Source organism: Hyaena hyaena, unplaced genomic scaffold (assembly GCF_003009895.1).
Source record: "Hyaena hyaena isolate Hyena2069 unplaced genomic scaffold, ASM300989v1 scaffold_20, whole genome shotgun sequence".
Lineage (NCBI taxonomy): Eukaryota > Metazoa > Chordata > Mammalia > Carnivora > Hyaenidae > Hyaena > Hyaena hyaena.
Genome location: NW_024080652.1, coordinates 3,285,527 through 3,304,366, shown reverse-complemented (window position 1 = coordinate 3,304,366; position 18,840 = coordinate 3,285,527). Strand labels below are relative to the sequence as shown.

The following is an 18,840-nucleotide window of genomic DNA, read 5'->3' as shown; positions in this document are numbered from 1 at the left end:
TTGAGAGTTTCTCCTCCCAGTGCCTCCAGAGCGAAGGCAAGAGTGAGATCGGGAAGGCTCTGAGTCATGAGAGAGTGAGCTTGCCCGTGTGGGGAAGGGGAGAGGGCCCCAGGCAGGGGACTCAAGCAGGGAACTTGGGGCAGCAAAGGTATGCCAAGGACACTCAGTCTTCCTCAGCTTGGGACGTGGGCTGATCTGCGATCACACAGCAGCTGCTATCCTGACTCTGGTTTTACAAAACTGTGGTTTAAAAGCAGTTGTTTCGGGGAGCCTGGAAGCCCAGTTGGTTAAGTGGCTGGCTGACTCTTAATTTTGGCTCAGGTCATGATCTCACGGTTTATGAGTTTGAGCCCTGCATTGGGCTTGGTGGTGATGATGCAGAGCCTGCTTGGGCTTCTCTGTCTCCCTCTCTCTCTCTCTGCCCCTCCCCTTCTCTCTCTCTCTCTCAAAATAAATAAGTAAACATTTTAAAAACTTAAAAAACAAAACAAAACAGTTGTTTTGAAAGGAAGGGAGGTTGAGGTCAGAGAGTTTCAAACCCATAACGGCAAACATAGCTCTGTCACAGCTGTTTCAGTCATAAAGGTGAGCGTTGAACATCTGATTCCATCCAGTGGCGCTCCCTGCTTTCCACCATCACCAACGCCGTTGCCTGCACCGACTGCCACCACCCACTGGCAGGAGGAGCAGAGGTAAGAACCCCTCAGACAAGCCAGCTGTGCTGCTGGGCACCTGTTGCTGGGGTTTCTCCTTGCCTATGCAATCAGCTTCCCGCCAGAGCAAGACCCAGGCCCTGACACCCATGGCTGTGTCATAGCCACTGGCGGCTTGTATAACACAAAGTAAGGTCCCTGATTAATCAACTGCATCTTGTGCAGACTGTATTCGCAGAACTCAAGCGAGAGGAAGGATGTTTATTCTCATTTCATACCTTCGAAAACTAAGGCTGAAGGGACTTAAATTATTTGCCCCAGGAAGAGCTGGATTTGAACTTGGGTCTGCATAAATGGAAGGCCGTGTCAAGGAACAGGCATTGGGAAGCTTTCCGTGAAGGGCTAGACAGCATTTTAAGTTTTGAGGGTCACAAGGTTTTTTTGCAACAACTCAACCCTGCCTCTGCACAGCAAAAGCAGCCACAGGCAGTAAGCAAATGAATGGGAGTCTCAATAAAACTTTATTTACAAAAACAGGCACTAGCTGGGTTCGGCCCCTGGGCCTGATCTGCGGAACCTGCTGTCAGTAAAGAAGGGGCAGGGCTGGGAGGGGGGTCCTTGCCTGCTAAGCTGCTTTGTCATGTCCTTGAATGTGCCCAGCCACCAGCCTCCTGAGCTTGTCCCTATGATGTAACCCTGGAACTATCAGGTGCATCAGGAGCAGCCACCAGATTCTGGTCACCTGGGATACCTGTGAGGGTCAAGGGACAGATGAGTCATGGTCCTCTCATTTTTATAAAGAATGGATAAATCTTGTTTTTAAATGCTTTTTTGTTTTTGTTTTTTTCCAGAGAGAGAGAGAGTACAAATGGGGGAGGGTCACAGAGAGGATGACAGAGGACCTGAAGTGGGCTCCACGCTGATAGCACTGAGCCCAATGTGAACCTCATGAACCGTGAGATCATGACCTGAGCTGAAGTCAGACGATTAATCAACCAAGCCACCCAGGCGCCCCTGCAATTTTAGAAACCCTATATCTTTCTGTCCTGATTTTGATTCCATAAGGCCTTCCTATCTGAGAAAAATAGCTGCCTTGGATGAGGTGGCCACACTAGTGTATCCTGCCACCTCTGACCAGCTGAGCCTCCCTGGAGAACCTTCTGGAAGCTTGGATGCCTCCGTTTTCCTCACCTGTAAAATGAAGGTAACCTCTGAGCCCCACATTCACTGGGACGTGGCTAATCTGAGCCAAGACAAAGGATGCTACGGGGTGGATGGCAGGGTGTCTCCTCCCAGATCCTACTCTCCACCCACGTCCCAGTGTCGGGAACCACTATGCTGGACCCCAGGTGGTCTCCAGGTGACACTGCAGATCAGAGGGACTGGGATGAAGAAACCCATGTAAAGTGAGGCTGGGGATTAGGTCACCAGCAGGGGGGTGCAGCAGGAAGCCTCGGCCCTGCACAAGCTGTGCTGCCCCTCACCCCCACTCTGCAGGTGGGGAGGTGGGAGAGGGCAGCTGCAGAACTACAGATGTCCTTGTTCCTGCCACCAGTGAGGCCGGCACGAACTCTCCTGTTTTATAGGAAGGGAAATGAGACCTCGTTCCGACAGGAAGCAAGGCTGGAATCTGAGCCCAGAGCATCCTGTTCCAGGTAGGGCCTCAGGGAGCCTGGCCTGTCCCAAACAAGCCAGAGAGGGGACAGCCCACGATCAGCTAGTCATCCAACACCTGCAAGGTATGTGCTGGGGAGGTCAAGTCACAAGAGAGGCCTGTGCCTCGGGGTGAACTTGGAGCACCTGTTCCCAGGCAGCAGGTGCACTCAGCACAGGAGACAGGCCGGCTCTTCCCCTCTTTGGGGTGAGCTGCCGGCTGGAAGAGCCCTGTGAGTTGTGGGACATGCAGGGGGCCCCCAAACACGCCTGGGTCAGAGGCAAAGAGGCAAGTCCTTCATGGAGAAGGACTTGAAGCCTGGAGAGGAGAGTCAGGTGGGGCTGAGGCAGCTTTAACCATCAGACGTCTCTCTGGAAAGGCTTTGCGAGTGGGCAGGGGCACCGTGGCCACAGTCGTACACTTGGAGACGACCGGGCCGCACGTGGGGAGGGCACTGGCCGTGAGTACCAGCCGGGTGACTGCTGCGAGGGCAGGGGCAGGTGTATGAGGGCTGTGGCCACGACAAAGGAGAAAGTGACAGAGTGCATTTGAGGTCGGGGACTGCAAGTCAACAAATGGTGACTGGCTAATGGGTGGTGGGGATTGAGGGCCGGGAGGCGTCAAGGCTGTCACCTGAGGGGCCACCTGGGATTTGGGGATGGACAGAGGCACTGCTCCCGGGGCCACATGCAGGAGGAGACGTGGGAATCGTGTGGCTCCAGAAGGCACCTGAAGATGTGGGAAGGCGGTGACCAGCCCGGGAGAGCAGACAGACAGAATGGAGCGAACGGCACCAAAGAGAGGGCAGAGGTGGAACCGGGAGCCAGGGTGCCACCGAGACCCAGACGGAGTCGGCCGCAGTCCAAGCAGGTCAAGGGCAGGGCTGGGAAGTAACCTTGGCATTTCCAACAGCAAATGGGGCTGAAGCTGGCTCGTCTCGAGGTGGAGGAAGGAACCGAAGGCGGAGGGGAGGCAATCCCAGGGAAGCCTGTGTGCTGACTGCATATTTGATTATGTGAAGAAGTGGTTATTAATTTTTCTAGGTGTGATAATGGCTTCATGCTTTTACATATACACATATATTATGTAAATATATACATGTGTATGCATATATACGTATATTATTACTTATACACATATGGATATATGTATTATATATTACATGTATACATGTATGTCTATATGTATGTATGTATTTGAGGAGTTCTTTTAGGAATACACGCTGGAGAGATATTTTTGAATGAAATGATATGATGTTTAAAAGGAAGGATACGATGTCTGACAAATGCTTTCGAGTCAGTGGGCGGAGGGCGCAAGTTGAAGCACAGGGGAAGTAGGCCAGACGTCGACGCTGTGGCTGAGCCAGGTGGTAAGGGCACCGGGGCACATGAAGCTGGCCTGTTGGTCTCTGTGTGTGCCGCAGGCTTCCCTGCTCAGCAGTGACACAACAAATGACAGGGAGAAGGTTCAGGAAGGAGAGGCCCAGGCGAGGCCCAGGCTCTGGGGAGAGACTCCGGGGTGGGAGCGACGCCTCCCTCCCCCGAGGGGATGGCCTGGCCCGATGTATCCGGCAGGCATGCCAGTCTGAGCTGGGCTCTGTAAGGCATGAAGACCACGCAGTAAGTAAACCTTGACCCTGGACAGCCTCGCCCCCTTAGAGGTCGCAGGTAAGGGCACCTCTCTCTATGCCCAGAGTGTGCACTGCTCCAGGGCAGGGCCTGCCTGGGTCTCTCCCCTTTCAGGGGCCTCTCAAGCTCTGAGCGAGTGGGCCCTCGACAGCGAAGTCTCGACCCATCACCGGTATGGTAATCAGACAAATCTCCTGAGAATCTGGAGGCCTTGGACTCGGATTGCACAACGTTTGGGATCCTTTCCAGACACAGCATTAGGCATTCGAATATTCTCTATAACCTTCCTATATTGATGGAAATTAGGTTATTAGAAATGTCATTTATCAACCAACACTTCCTGGGCCCCACGTCTGCTAGGAAGGGCAGCAATCCAGGCCGGGGCGCTGCATAAGGGGCACACGGACAGGAGAGAGGCGCCCAGAGTTGGGGGCCAGAGATGTGGCTGGGCTGGAAGGGTTCCAGGGTTCTGTTTCAGGACCCCCCACACATGGTGTGGACCCACCGAGGGGCTGGAACAGAAAAGTGATGGGATGAGGTTGGGTTGGGGGAGGATCACCCGCACAGGGGTGTGGAGCGTGGGGCACACGTGGTGATTCTGTAGGTTTCCACGAGTCCCTGCTGAAGGGCTTTAACTCACACCTGTGGACGCAGTCCATGTCCCTCGTGTCCCTGCCAGCCTGCCCAGGTCTAGGAGCCTCCTTTCAAACTGCCCTCTCCCCCTGGGCGCGTCTCACTGCACAGCTGGCTTGGTTCCGGGAGCACTCCTGCTTCAGCCCTCCTCTCCCCTGCTTAGCACCCCATCCCCTGTGTGCTTGTGGTGGCTTTATAATTAACACAGCTGCCTGGCTGGGTCATCTCATTCCCCACATGGCCTCTGGACAGGGTTTCCTGGGAAAAGAGATGCTGAAGACTGCCTGGAGGAGGCATTAGAGGGCCAGGACTATATCTTGCAACTGGCCCTGGCCTAGGGAGGGGAGGGGCAAGCTCTTAATGCCCTCACCAATATCTGCCCAGTCTGCTGGCATCAGTTAAGTTTCTAGTCTGGACTCGGAGGCAATGGTTCGTCAGGTGTTTGTGCATCAGGGGAGCCCTAGGGGGTGAGAAGGAGCCTATGAGGCCACCTCCAGACCAGGTGAGGATTTCTGAGCCCCTGCTGCTCACCCAGGAACCAGCGACAATGATCCCGCCTGGTGCAGGATCACTTGCAGCTGACACCCATGTCACAGATTGTGATAACTGGTGTGCAAGCTATGCCTCCACCTACACACAGCCTGGCCGACTGGCCGACCGGCCACCGAAACTGCCCGTGGTTTCCATGCCGTCATGAGCCTGCATTCCACGAGTAGTTATCTGTAGATCCCACTGTGGGAGGACAAGATTCTGTGGGCCCGTGAGTCCTCTGCACAAGTACCACTGACTCTTGGCCGCACACCCCTCTGAGGCCAGCAGGGCTCAGAGTCTCCTGTCACCTGGGGTTCGAGATCAGCTCTGTCTGCCTCTAGCGGGCACCACAGCAGCGAGGAGCAGGGAGACCGGCTCTGTCTGCCGCTAGGGGGCGCCACAGCAGCGAGGAGCTGCGAGATTGGGCTCCCGCTCCAGCCAGCAGTAATTAAAAGCTGACAAGAAGTGTAGTTCACAGTTAAGTTTCTTGTTTTCTGAAAAAGAGCAAGGCAGTCACCCCCAGATTCTCTTCAGTCCTGCAACGTGATGCACAGGCCCAAAGCCACCCAAATGGCACCTGAACCGATGAACGACTACAGTGTGTGACTGTCTGTTTTCCCTCTTCAGCAAAATGCGTTGTGTTTCAGAGCAAAGGCCCCCACACGGGAGGCTGCTGACCTGGCCTCTCGTGGGTGCTTCTCACTGGGCGCTTCCCGCGGAACAAAGTCCCGACTCCCTCTTTTGGAGAGAGAACCTTGCCAGTCCTTTTTCCCAGAGCTACAGCTGCAGTGCCAGGACAGCCAGGCGGCCGGGGCTCTGGCTGCTGTGGGTACAGTGAGGACCAGCCGCTGGGGTGTCGGGGCTCCCAGTGACCACGCTGCTGGACCCAGTGCAGGTGACACACAGGGCGGAGCCAAGGGCACTGCTGCTCCAGCGAGGGAGGGGGGGCAACCAGAGGGGAGACAGGTCCAGAGGGGGAAGGGGAGCTCAGTGACTCCTGGGGACCCTTTTATATCCATTTAGAATGTGATACACGTTCTGCAAAAACCTGGCAGAATTTGTCAAAACGATCGCAGAGCTCCTAGGAATGGCTGAGAAGTTCTGTAGAACAAAAAATAGGACGAGCACCACGAAGCATGGAGAACGTGACAGCGCAGCGCGGGTGAGGGGTCGGCGGCGCCAGGGCATCGGGAAGAGAGGTCAGGCGGAGATGGTGGGACTGGGGCCACATCTCCGAAAACCGTCCACTGAGATGCTCACTTTGACCAGGCCCCCAGGCCCGTTCCAGAGGCATTAGAGAGCGAATGGGAAAAGCGACACCACGGAAATCAGGAAGACAGTGTAGCCTCTCTCGGGGCTCCTGGATGCATGCAGAGGTTCCGCCCGTCTACGCGCCTGACCACACAACTCAAACACAGGAAAACCAGTGACAAACAACAGAAATGGGAAAGCGTGGGCCACAAGTAGGTGGGACGTGACATCCCTAATGTACACAGAGCCCTCACAAATCATGCAGAGAACAAGAGAGAACAAGTGTGCTCAGAGCGTCTGAGGGCTCGGTAGGTGTGGGGGGGTCCTCTAGCCTCTTTGGAGAGGCTGTGGGCTCCCTCAGCCTCCATAAATGAGTGGCACATATAGCTTAACTCACGCAGGTTCACAGGAAGGCACTGGGGGCACTCGTGCAGGAGACGCAGCAGCCAGACTTGGGGGAGCATCTGGCCTCTGTGCTGGGAAACTGGGACACAGGGCTGCACAGGCCTGGCCGTCCTGACTCCACGGATACGGCTTTGCCTGGGGCCTACGGTGTGCCAGGCCCATCTGTGGGTCCCCAGGGAAGGGGAGGCTGCGGCCAGGCTGGGAAATCCAGTGCTGGGCTTTCCATAGTCCAGGCAATGGAATGGGAGGCCCAAGAGGAGCCTTCAAAGTTTGGCTGAAGATCCCAGCTGGGCCTCCCTGTGAGCTGCTGCCAAGAGCCCAGCTGTGGCACTTGGAGCAGCCCCCACCCCAGGCACCACCGGGCTTCCCTTTTCATCTCTTGTCCCTCGGCAGCAAAACATCTATCTGAGGCCACTGATACCATGGTCAGGCCAGCAGAGGGTCCCGGGCCTGATGGCTGGACCCCTCTTGGAGTCTGTTGCCCGTGTGCAAAAGAGACAGGTGGCTTTCCCCCTGCAGGATGCCACGGGGCCTGAGCTCCTGAGCCCGCCTGTCCAGAAGCCCCTGGAAACAGTGACTGGCCAACACGTCTGCACGGCGATCTTTAGGACGGCAGCTTTTCAGGGCAGGAAGTTCAAGGGTGAGGCTGACCTTGTTTGTGTTTCCTCCTCTGGAGCAGGACTACTTCCCCAAGAGGCCCCCACATGCACCCCACCCCTCTAGGGCAGCCTGCCTCCCCCCAGGCGCCCCCGGTTCCCCTCCTCCTGCAAGTCCAGTGATGGCGGGGGCCCAACAAGGCCATCTGACCACGCTCCTGGGTCATAGCATCCGCACAGAGTCTGTGTGCTCTGCGGCGTGCCCTGTGGTCTTGAAGCCAGACCGCAGCCTCTGGGACTGTGGCCAGGCCCCAAACATCAGGTGTGTCCGGGCCGTCAGCTCAGTACCAGGCTGAGCACTTGGCTGCCTCAGTCGCTTTCTAGGCCAGAACTGCTTCTGGCTGATGTCTCCTGGTCAGGCCAGAGCTGCCTCCTTAGGTTTCCGCTGGGTCTCCTCTGCTCTGCCATGACCAGCTTGGGGCTCTGGACAGGCCTGCTTGAGTTTGGGATGGAGTGCGTTCTGTCTCTAAAACTGGGCCATGGGGTGCCTGGGTGGCTCAGTTCATGATCCTGCGGTTCGTGAGTTTGAGCCCTGCCTTGGGGTCTGTGCTGACAGCTCAGAGCCTGGAGCCTGCTTCGGATTCTGTGTCTCCCTCTGTCTCTGCTCCTCCCCCGCTTGCACTCTGTCTCTCGAAATAAACATTAAAAAACAAAAACAAAAACAAAACTGGGTTGAGGTTCAGAGGGAAGGCAGAGCTATAGCCCAGCAGGAGCGGCTCACCTCACCCCACCCATGAAGTGCAGTGGACTGACAATTGTCCATGTGTCCCTGGGCTGGGAGCCAGGCCAGGCACCTTTCATTCTTCAGTCTTACCAATTCTTCACCACAACTCTGTGACAGAGGCCTCAGGAAGTCAACCCCAATCCACAGGGTCTCTAGCAACACCCCCTGCCTCCTAAATGAGGCACTTTGATTAACGCCCACCAGCTGCAGGGACGTGTGCAGTGAATGACGGCGGAGTGGAGTGGGGGCTGCTAGGTCCTGAAGGGGTGTGGGCTGGCGGGTTGGGGCAGGTGCTGATGGGCAGAGGGGACGCCGCACTGTGAGAGTGAGTACTGTCACCTCCCTTTCCTGGGTGCAAGAGTACGTGGGGGTCCTCTGCTTCCACGATACCCCTGCCCCGGCACAGGAGGGAAGAGGTGCTCTGGCCCCATGGGTCACCTGCAGGGTTCATGGTGGGATCATCTTTGATCAGAGTGGAAGAGGAATCTGAACAGACAGCTGTGGGCTTGGTTTGGGGCCAGTCAGGTCTGCTCTGCTGGTTTTGTGAGGAGCTCTCCGAATTTCGGGGCTCCTGGGCTCCCTGTCCTCTCTCAATGCACAGGGGCTGTGGGGCAAACGGGAGCCAGGGCTGAAGCCCCCCCTCTGGGATCTCCCCGTGTGTCCCTGACCCAGGGTCTCTACCCTCTGGGGTGCCGCCTGCTGTCAGGTGTCCCTGGTGTCCATGCCTCTGGCCAGGGCTGCTGGCTTCCCTCCTTCCTCCCTAATCCGCTCTCGTCTACCCCTCACTCCCTCACTCCCCACAGTGCTCCAGAGCGCTGCTGTGTTCCAGGCAGAGTCCTAAGGACACCAGGGTGAATCAGAGGGGCTCTCCGCTCTGTGTCACTCATAGACACCCCACAGGTGGGAAGTGCAGGAGGCTGTGTGTGCAGAGTGTTCTGGAACGGAGGCGGGTACGAGGTCTGCCTGCAGAGAGGGGGAGGCAGCCACCCCTGGAGGTGCAGGCCCCGAAGCTGGGCTGTAGGAGGACTTGGGTCTTCCCAGGGACAGGAAGCAAGAGCAGGGATTCCGGGAGGCACAGCTGGTGTTTGTTCCAGGGGTGAGTGGCCTGGGGCGGGGGTGCCTAGAAATACAGGCAGGGCTCACGTGCCCAGCCCTGGCCCAGGGCAGCCTTATCCTGCCAGTGGGGGCCCATCCAAGTGGCAGGTGTCTTGAAGGCCAGCGTGTGGGCTCCTTCACAGCCCTGTAGCACCTGGAACCCCGAGGACACAGAGAGGGGCCTGGAGATGACTGGAACAGCAGCTATGCCAAGGCACCCACATACAGGGCTCTGGACCACTCCCGGGGAAACCTCTGGCCACTTGGTGGGACTCTGCCGTCAGCACTGTGTACACTGCTACAGTATGCACCCATCCATTCCCCTGGGGATCCTCCCTCCCATTCGATCCCAGCGGTTCAGTGACAGATAACAACATCGCCTGCTTTGCGGACCTCAGGCCTTTGGCCACAGAATCTGGTCTGCAAATGGGCTGTCATAGGGTGGGTTCAAGAGAGCCAGTGGGTTTCCTCTTGGACATTGTTAAAGGGAAACTCCTTTCCTGCTGCCTGTGATGAGAAGTCTGCTCAGGAAAGGGGCAGACTGACAGGAGAGTGGGACCAACAGGGGACATCAATCCAGCTTGGTAGGATGCTGGATTCAGCCATGCCTGAAGCCATACCCAAGCTCTTCAACTGTTTTCTGTTATGTGAGTTAATAAATGATTCTTCTAGCTTAAGCCTGTATGTGTTGGGCTTTTATCTCCTGCAAACTGGAGTCCATACTGATGTATTATTTTTACCAATTTGCACTGCCTGGGCTCAGAAATCAATCTCAATGAGAAATTTCCTAAAAATTACCTTTCTCCATGAAATAAAAACAGACTGAAATATTATATATTTGGGCTAGACTGAGACTTTTTACTCTAAACACCTTGCTTTGCAGTTGAGGCCAGGCCAGTCAAGTGACTCCCCCAGGGTCTCCATCATCTGTTCACAAATACTGACACCCCCCCCCCCGCCATCACATTTCACACATTTAATCCTGTGGACAGGACAGATGAGTTAGGGGCAGAATCAGCATGAGGACCCAAGTATCCTTCGTCCTAGCTCACAGCATTCCCCTCTGCTCCACGATGCCTCAAGCCTAGAGGCCCAGAGTGTTTGGTTGAGTTGCCCGTGCTCACACAGCCACTTACAAACGGCGTGTTTCCCTGGGGCTCCAGTGCAGCCAGCATATGCACCGAGAAGCCCACTTCCCTGTCTTCTCCACCCAGATATCGAAGACCCTCTGATTTCATCACTTGGGGCCGTGGCCCTGCTCCTCCCTGAGTCCCGAACCTCAGGGCCCAGACAGACCCTGGTCAGTGCCTGTTTCCCTCCAACACGGGCAGGCAGGTCTTGTCCTTCCCTCCCTTCCCCTGTCCCCTGACTGCCAGGTACCTGGCACACCCTCTCCTGGGGTCAACCAGTCCGCTGGGCCTCTGTGTTGTATCCTCGACTAGTCTCCTGGGGAGACTGGAGCCCACATTACGGAGGAAGCAGCAAACACACAGCCTCCTTCCTTCCCTCCCTCTTGCTACCCATCTGAGGTTGTGCAGGGGAAACAGAACCTCAAGGCCACGTACTTGGGGTTTTTCACGTGTGGTGCTGGAGCACATGGGTGTACCCTCGCGCAGAACCTGGCCCCTGGCACTTAGCAGGCTCCTCTGGTCCCTGTCCCTGCTGCCTGCCCATGGTAGTGAAGGAGCAGTCTACAAGCACCCTGGCTGCCCGCTTCCCAAGCGCACACTCCTGCACCCTGCCTGGCTACCCTCCCCTCTCCTCCCCTCCCCTCCCCTCCACTGCCAGGTGCTTAAGGAGGTGCCAGTAAGAGCGCTCAGTGGAGAAGCATGCTCACTGCACGAGGGTGCCTGGGGCAACAAGGTACTGGGACCACAGCAGTCACGGGGCAGATGCCACTGTCACTCGTCACTTCGCTTCAGGATGAGGCTGCTCTGAGTAGCCCTGCCCTCCACTTACTCCCATCTGCTCTGAGACATGAATTCCCTCCATTTCACAGTAGCCGACTGGGGCACTTCCCAGTGCCCAGGATTCCCGGAAGGGGCTCTCCTGCCTCGTCCTCTTGGGAGTCTGGGGGCCTCTATTTGCAAGACGGTAAAAGCATCCAGGTCCCCTGTGGTCCTAAGCTCAGGGTGAGGAGCATTTGAGATGAGTGGTGGTGGTCCCGTGGGGAGGAAGCCAGGCCAGTCCCATGGGACAACAGAAGGCAGAGGTATTCGCGAAGCGCCCAAGGACTGGGGCACAGAGGCAGAATGTGGAACTTCCCATGGAGGAAGCTTTCTGGAGAAGAGGGCACTGGAGTCAGTCCTGGGCAGCAGGGGAGGACTCCAGGGCTCAGGGGGCGAGTGGTGCTCCACAGGCACTGGGTGCAAGTCTGCGTGGGGGCTTTAAAGCCCTACTTGGCACCTCCTGCCGGTGCCCTCGGCAATGCAGCTGGCTCCTCTGTGCCTGGGGCCAGATGGAGCCCAGGCTGGGGGGCTGGAGCCTCCCTTTCCTGAGGGTTGTGGGTCCAGGGAGCTGAAACTGGGAGGGGAGGAGACAGCACGGGGTGCAGGTGCGTGTGGGAGGAGGCGGGTAGCAGGACCAGCCTTGAGGGGGGAACAGGGGCAGGAGCACCTCCCGGAGAGGAGAGGGAGACGGGGAGATCGGCTTGGTGTCAGCGCAGTGCTGCAGGACAAGACCTGTGTGCCAGTATTCACAGCAGCTCTACTCCCAAAGCCCGAATGGCAGAGACAACCCAAGTGTCCCTCAACAGAGGGAGAGAGACAAACGTGGGGCATGCAGCTCGCTCCTCAGCCAGGAGAAGGAACGAGGTGCTGATGTGTGCTGCGAACCTCGAAAACGTGTTCAGTGAAAGGAGCCGGGCAGAGGAGCACAAACATCGTGTGGCTGATGCCACTCATATCAGAGGCTTAGAACAGGTGAAGCAGGCTTGGCGGGGGAGGGGAGGGTGGTGGGAGGGAAAGGGGAGGGACCACCTGATGGCAATGGCTTTGCTTTGGGAAGATGGGGCTCTGCACATGGCCGGTAGCAAGGGCACACAGCACTGTGAGCGTGCCCCGTGCCACTGCCCCATCCCCCTCACTCAGAGCAGTGAGGATGGCAGATTTTACGTTGCACTAGCTGACCCAGCACAAGACAAGCTGACCGGCCCCCGCAGCGTGGAGCACGGAGCTGGGCTTCCCGCCCACGGGGACCTGGCCAGCCGATGGCGCTCCCGGCACCCACATGCCTCCCCGCTTGGCTGCAGTCCTTTCCCTCAACGTCCGCCCTGGCCTCCGGGTTTAAGGCTCGGCCTCCAGAGGCCCCAGCTCCGAGTGTAGGCCACCACCGGGCAGTTCAGGTACTACCTGTCCTGGCCAGCTGGCCGTGCCCGTCCCTCTGCCCTTGGCCTTGGTCACCAACATGGGTCCAGGAGCCGCACACTTACAGACCACGGGGGCCTCGTCCTCTCCCTGCCCATGCTTCTGCCCAACCTCCGTGAGCTCCTGTGAGGCCAGGGGCATCTGCCCCAAACTCCGACCACTCAGCACCCCCCATGTGCTCCGAGTAACCCCTGGGGACAGATGTGAAGAAAGGCCAATGGAACCTGTGCTCCAAGCATCTCGTTTCCCCTCATCTCTTGCTTGGCCCTTCTGGAAAAACCCTGCTAAGTTAGGCCCCCAGTGCTGCCACCTGCCCTCTGATCTGTGAATGTAACCTCTCTGAATTTCAAAAGGTCACCTGACGTGTTTCTGTGGGCTGGCACAGTGGCCAGACCTCCTTCTCCTGCGAGCCTGGGGACTCGGTGTTCCGGTGGTTCCTGGCCTGGAGCCTGGCCCTCTCACTGCCCCCACAGATCCGGCAGGAGCCCCAGCAGAGGAGGAGGAGAGTGGGCAGGGCCCTTGGGCGGGAGGTGAGGCAGAGGACAGAAGCCCAACCTGATCTCAATGCAATACGACGCCTCGACAGAAGGGACAGCCCTTGAAACAAACTCAGGACCCACGTCTTATCTAAAGGGGTATGAGCAATGATCCGTGTGGCTTTCCAAGACCCAAGAAGGGCGGTTAGCAGGAGGTCAGGCTGAGGCCTGGCCAGGGACCTTGGGCGACAGAGTACAAGCACCTGCTGTGGTCGCTAAGGCTCCCACACGCCTGGACACCCATGCAGGCCACAGCCTGCCTCCCCTGGAGCGCGTCCTGGTGAGCGGCGGGCTCCAGATGGCAAACCGACCCTCGGTTCTAGAAGCAAGGGTCACCCCGGCTGTGGGGACTTTCCAGCCAGCGGCACACCCTGACCTGCCCAGCGGTGACCCAGAGACTTCCCGCCCACCACCATCAGAGTTGGCCTGTGAGGGTGCCAGGCCAGGTCTCTCGGAATTTGGGGTGCTGGGGACTTACCGGCCTCGCCGACAAACACCTCCACGGGTGCGCTGGCCGGGCTCTCGCCTATGATGTTGTAGGCGGTCAGGATGACCTCGTAGCGCCGGTATTTCTTCAGGTCTACAGGTCAGAGGAGACGGCGGTCAGTTCGCCCAGGACCTGGCCCATCTCCTAGACTTAGAGCTGCAGCAAGGGGGTCGCTGCCTCCCAGCAGCTGCTGGGGGTGGTCACGAGCATTCCCCTTCTCCTCCTTCCCTGGCCCAGGACTAAAGGTCACCCAGTGAGGCAGCAGAGACCCATTCCACTGGGCGTTTGGGGTAAAGGCAGCAGCAAAGCCCTCTTCGGGGGAAAGAACCGCGGTGACAGAACATGATGTGGGCTTTGCCGTTTGCTCCAGAATCGCTCTGTAAGAATCTATGGAGTAAGACCCTGGCAGTTAAGCAGGAAATATATTGCAAACCAAAGGCCTCTGAGTCTTTAACCACCACATCCTGGGAAGAGAAAGGTATGTGAAGCTACATATATAGGATTACACAGGACACATGGTGAAAGCGGCTGACCTTTGAGCCAAAACATTCTGGAAGGTTCTCCCGCTGGCTAATCTTGTTTTGTCACAGTTTGGCTTTCCTGAGGCCCTATGTGCGGGTCTGGCCTCCTAAGTGAGCGGTGACTCACATCAGGCTTCAGATCGTGATTCCCAGTGGGCGGCCGCTCAGCAGAGGTTCAGAGCCTCAGGACGCCTAGCTCCTTCCACCCCAGCCTCACAGACATGCCCAGCCAGCCGAGCAGGCCCCCCTCCCCCCCGCCCGCTCTCAGCCTTGCTGAGGCCATGCCACCTCATACTAAGCCACCGCAGTGGCCTCTGCCACACGCACCCGCCTGGCTTGTTAAGTCTCCTCCCGGGACTGAGCGGCTCTTCAGTGTTACTGGAGACAAGGCAGCATGGACGTGGACACAGTGTGTGGTCGGGGCGCCTCTCCTGTTTCACAACCCAGACTGACAAGGCCAGAGCATGGTCCAGCCGGGCAGCCCCATCTCTGGAACCCGGGCTGCACTGAACTCACGGGGCTGATCCTCAGCCGGGTAGCGTCAGGGGAGACAGGCAGTGGGTGGGGAAGTGGGGCAGATGGCAAATGACAGGGCAGGTTTGGGTCACAGCGTGGAGGAGAAGAGGACTCGTGTGAAGCCTGCCCGGCCAGCAGGGCGGGGTACATTGCCCAGTGGCTCCTGGGATGTGATGAGATGGCGCTGGAGAGCCCTGGGAGAGTGCCTCCCTCCACTTCCCTTATCCACATTCTGGTCCAGGGAGGTTCCCTGCACGCAAGGGAGTCATGTCATGGGCCCCCCTCGGACCTGCATTTGGACCGTGAGACCCTCTGAGGCCCAGAAATGCAAGGGCCCGTGACTTGGTGCGGCCAAAGGGAAGGGGTGATGGACAGACGGCCCACATGGGCTGAGTGTGCGTGGTGGGGCGCTGCTCAGCCTTGGAAAGGGCCGGTGTCCCAAGTGGGCTCCTGCAGGGACAGAACTCCAAGGGGAAGAGGGCAGGGACTGCGCTGTTTCGTTCGCATGGGGTCCCAGGGGGTGTGGATGCCGAGACAGAAAGTCGAAGGTGGGTGCCAGGGGCCGGGTGGGGGAGTCGAGCATCCAGAGGGGACAGAGTCTTACTGCGGGAGAGAAAGGAGCTCTGGGCGCTGGGGTGATAGCCAGGAGCTAGCTTACGGCTCCCGAGCCCCTCGCTTACAAACTGTTAAGATGGTAAATTTTACGGATATGTTACCATGATTATTGCAATAAAGAGGAAAAGGAAAAGGTCCCTGGGAGCCTGACAGACCTTGCTCAGCCTGACTTCGCTTTCTGTCCCAAAATCGAAGACCAGCTGTCAGTAAAAGCCCTCCCCAGTCTCAGTTTCTAGAAGTTTCCTTTTCTGCCTCCCTTGTGGTTTTGCTGTGTTGAGAACAGCGTTTGAGAGGCGGAATTCCAGAAATTAGAGCCATTAATCCAAGCTGCTTTCCACTCGGTGCACTGAGAGGCCAATTGGCGCTGGCCCTGGCCTACCCCACAGTCACGGAGCCTCCTGCTGAAGGCGGCGAGCACTTACGTGTTAATTCATACGTCGTTAACGTGGAGCTGCTGTTCACGGTCTGGAAGCTGCTTTGGGCTATCAGGGGCAAGCAAGGCAGAGAGGCAGTTAGCATGCGGGCAACGGTTGCTGCGAATGATGTGCTGCGCAAACGGAGGGGCCGGCGCCTCACTTGGCGGCCGCTGCGCCTCCCACGTGCCTGCCATGGGCCAGAGACTGCACAGCCCTTAGCACTTCCCCAGGGCTCAGGGGGGGCCTGCACTGCTTCCTGCGAGAGCAGGCGCCCAGCCCACGATGGTGGGGCCTACGCGCACCCTCTGATTAAACGCATAGGATTAGATCCGGCACAACAGTGCAGATAACACTGGAGAAGACACCCCCGCCTCCCAGCCGCACACACTAGGTGCTCTGCCCGAGTCCGTCCAGGGCCTCCTCGGCTCTTCGGCCTCCTGACCACGTAGCTTTGCCAGGACCCTTGTAAGTCACGCCTCCCCTCGTGTCCTCAGTGAAATCCCTTTCCCCTGGCAGCCTAGCTCATAGGACTCCTGCTCTGAGAAGCCTCCCCTGTTATCCTCTCTGTGGAGCTTTCTAGAGGCCGTCCGTCCTCTGCGTGCCTGGGCTGCTGCAGGGCCCCGTCCACCCAAGAGGCTGTTCACTGGAGGTGAGCGGCATCTCCCCCGTGCCCTGCACGCAGCGAACATGCACACTCTTCCCCGGGGGGATCTCCCCGCCCCTGCCCCCCATGCCTGTGTCAGGACGGGGAAGGCTTTCACCTGTGAGCTCAGCCCGTAAAGCTGAGGGGGTTTTGAGCGTCTTGGATGCTGTGACTGAGGATGCCTCGGACTCCAGCTCCCGGTAGTAGATCCGGTATCCCTGGAGAAGGCCGTTCAGGCTCTCGTCTCTCGGAGGCTGCAAATACATCACAGTCAGCCCAGTGGAGCGGCCTGGCGCCCCCGACTTCACGCTGAGTCCTCCAGCAGCACTGGGGTTGATTCAAAGAGGCAGTTCTCGGTTATTTATGAATGAAAGGGCCGGTGCCACAGTCATGAAAGGCAGCACAGGGCACCCTGAGGTCGAGGGCCAGGCTGCGGAGCCTGCTCCAAGGGCCCAGGTTTCCTGGTGCCGGTGTGTGGCACCGGGCATTGTGACCCATGTGCAGCCTGCAAGAGTTCCCGTGGGCAGGGACTGCACCTGGGTCGCAGATAGGCGAGGAAGCTGCCAGGCACCGGTGAGCCAGATACTCCCAGAGAACTATGCGTGTGGCTGGGCCCTGCTGCACCCATGGACCCCGCCCTGTTCTGACGGCTGCCCAGGCTTGTGGCAGCCTCACACACAGGGATGCGCTTCTCAGCCAAGGCCCAGCCTACATCCTCCCTCCCATCACCTTCTGTCCATTAACGAGTTTGGGGAGGGCCACAGCAGCCATGGTGCCGGCCGGGGGACCGGGGACCCTGGGTCTGGTGCTCCCTCAGGGGTACTCAGCAAATAAGGACAAGAACCATCCGAGCTGTGGCCAGACACATGGACAAAGGGCATGTCCAGGACTGCTGGCAGCAGGGTTACGATGTTTGTCCGGGGACAGGGTGGCACACCGAATTCCCCGTGACCCCTACACAGCCACTGACTATAGGGTGTCACCAGTGCCTCAGTAAACACTGTCCCAGTTCCACAGCAGAGACAATAGCTTTGTTGTAGGAAAACCCCTCGGTTGTGGTGGGTTGAACCGTGTCCCCTGTAAAGATACGTTGGTGTCCTAATCCCCATTCCCTGCGGAGGCCACCTTCTTCAGAAACAGGGCCTCTGAGGACGAAGGTAAGAGGAGGTTAAGCTGATGCCTTGGTTTGGACTTCTGGCCTTCAGAACTGTGTGAGAATTCGTTTGTGTCGTTCTAAGTACTCGGTGTGAGCTAACATGTTTGTGGCAGCCCCAGGACATTAGCACATCCTTGTCCCCAAACTCTCACAATGCAATTCTTATGTCTGAAACCAAGGACCAGAGGGATCTGGAGGCTCAGATTAATCCTGTTCTCTTTCAACCCTTGCTTCCCACAACCCGAAGAAACCAGGCAGGTTTGGATGATGCAGAATCCTGTTGTCTGGACTCTCCAACGGCATAGCTCAGCTAGCTTGTACTGATGTAGGCTGCCACGGTATAGATGCGGGCCTGGACCAGAGGGACACAGCGTGCCGGGTATATTCCGGGTGTTTCTGAACATGAGAGCAGCTCACATGGACTCACAGGCCAGCTGCCTCCCTCAGCCTCCGTGTGACAGTGACAGCTGACAGCTGCGGGCGTAATCTGACCTCAGGCCTCTTCAGGAAGGCTTCAAAGGCCCCGGGACCTGACTGTGCAGGTGTGCAGGCCAGAGGCACAATTATTGGAGGATAATTACTTTTCATGGAAAGAGAAGCTGGGGTCGAGGGAGACTGGCTCCCACCGGCCACAGGGATCAACAAGCAGGAAGTTGGGAGTCTGGGCAGATCGGGGTCCTTCCTTGGGGTTCTGCAACAGAGAGCAAATACTGCACCCATGGCCCGTGTCCACACGCATCCTGGGGCTGGAGGGAGGAGGGGAGGGGCTAAGGCCAGCCACTCTGAGCTCACGAGCATTTCCAGCCAAGGAGGAGAGGGAGCCGAGCCCGTATCCCATAGCACAGCTGCTGTTCCCAACGAGGCGGGACCCGTATTTGGCAGCAGACTCACAGTAGCTACCCCAGAAACACCCTGGGGCGGCCCGTCTGGGCATGGGGAGGGGACAGGTGGCCATACAGCCCGGAGGGTGGCCTCATTCAGACTGCAACAGGTCTTGGCCCCGCCAAGGGCAGGCTCTGTGGAGATGCTGGGGTCTGCCCGGACAGGCTTCTGGAATGGGTTTAACCACACTTTCTGTTCCTGGAGTTCAGAGTAAACCCATCTGTCATTTGTGAAAGAGACCTCTGTGACTCTGGATGTCCTGGCAGGTTTCAGTAGGGCAGCTCCATGTAACACACGGAAAGTTCCAGAAGCCATGGTCTGAGTTCAGGCTCTGGGATGGAGTCCTGGCTCCCAGCAGTGCAGGCTTGGGCCGGGTTGCTCAGCCTCCCAGGCTCAGCCCCGTACCCATGACAGGTGGACAGACGGCGTCTAGAGCCTGCTGGGACTCTGACCAGAAGGTTCCCTTTCAGCAA

At 57.9% G+C, this 18,840-nt stretch overlaps 1 protein-coding gene across 2 annotated transcripts in view; it reads right to left on the bottom strand.

The window, feature by feature from the left end:
- The window catches only part of SDK1 (sidekick cell adhesion molecule 1), a 500,361-nt gene that overhangs the window by 47,524 nt on the left and 433,997 nt on the right, over positions 1-18,840 (bottom strand). For both annotated transcript variants that reach the window (XM_039226081.1, XM_039226082.1), the window contains 3 exons: positions 16,448-16,583; positions 15,693-15,752; positions 13,610-13,711 (listed from right to left, as the gene is read on the bottom strand). In XM_039226081.1, the coding sequence (XP_039082012.1) occupies positions 13,610-13,711; positions 15,693-15,752; positions 16,448-16,583 (298 nt within the window). The remainder of the gene's footprint in view (positions 1-13,609; positions 13,712-15,692; positions 15,753-16,447; positions 16,584-18,840) is intronic.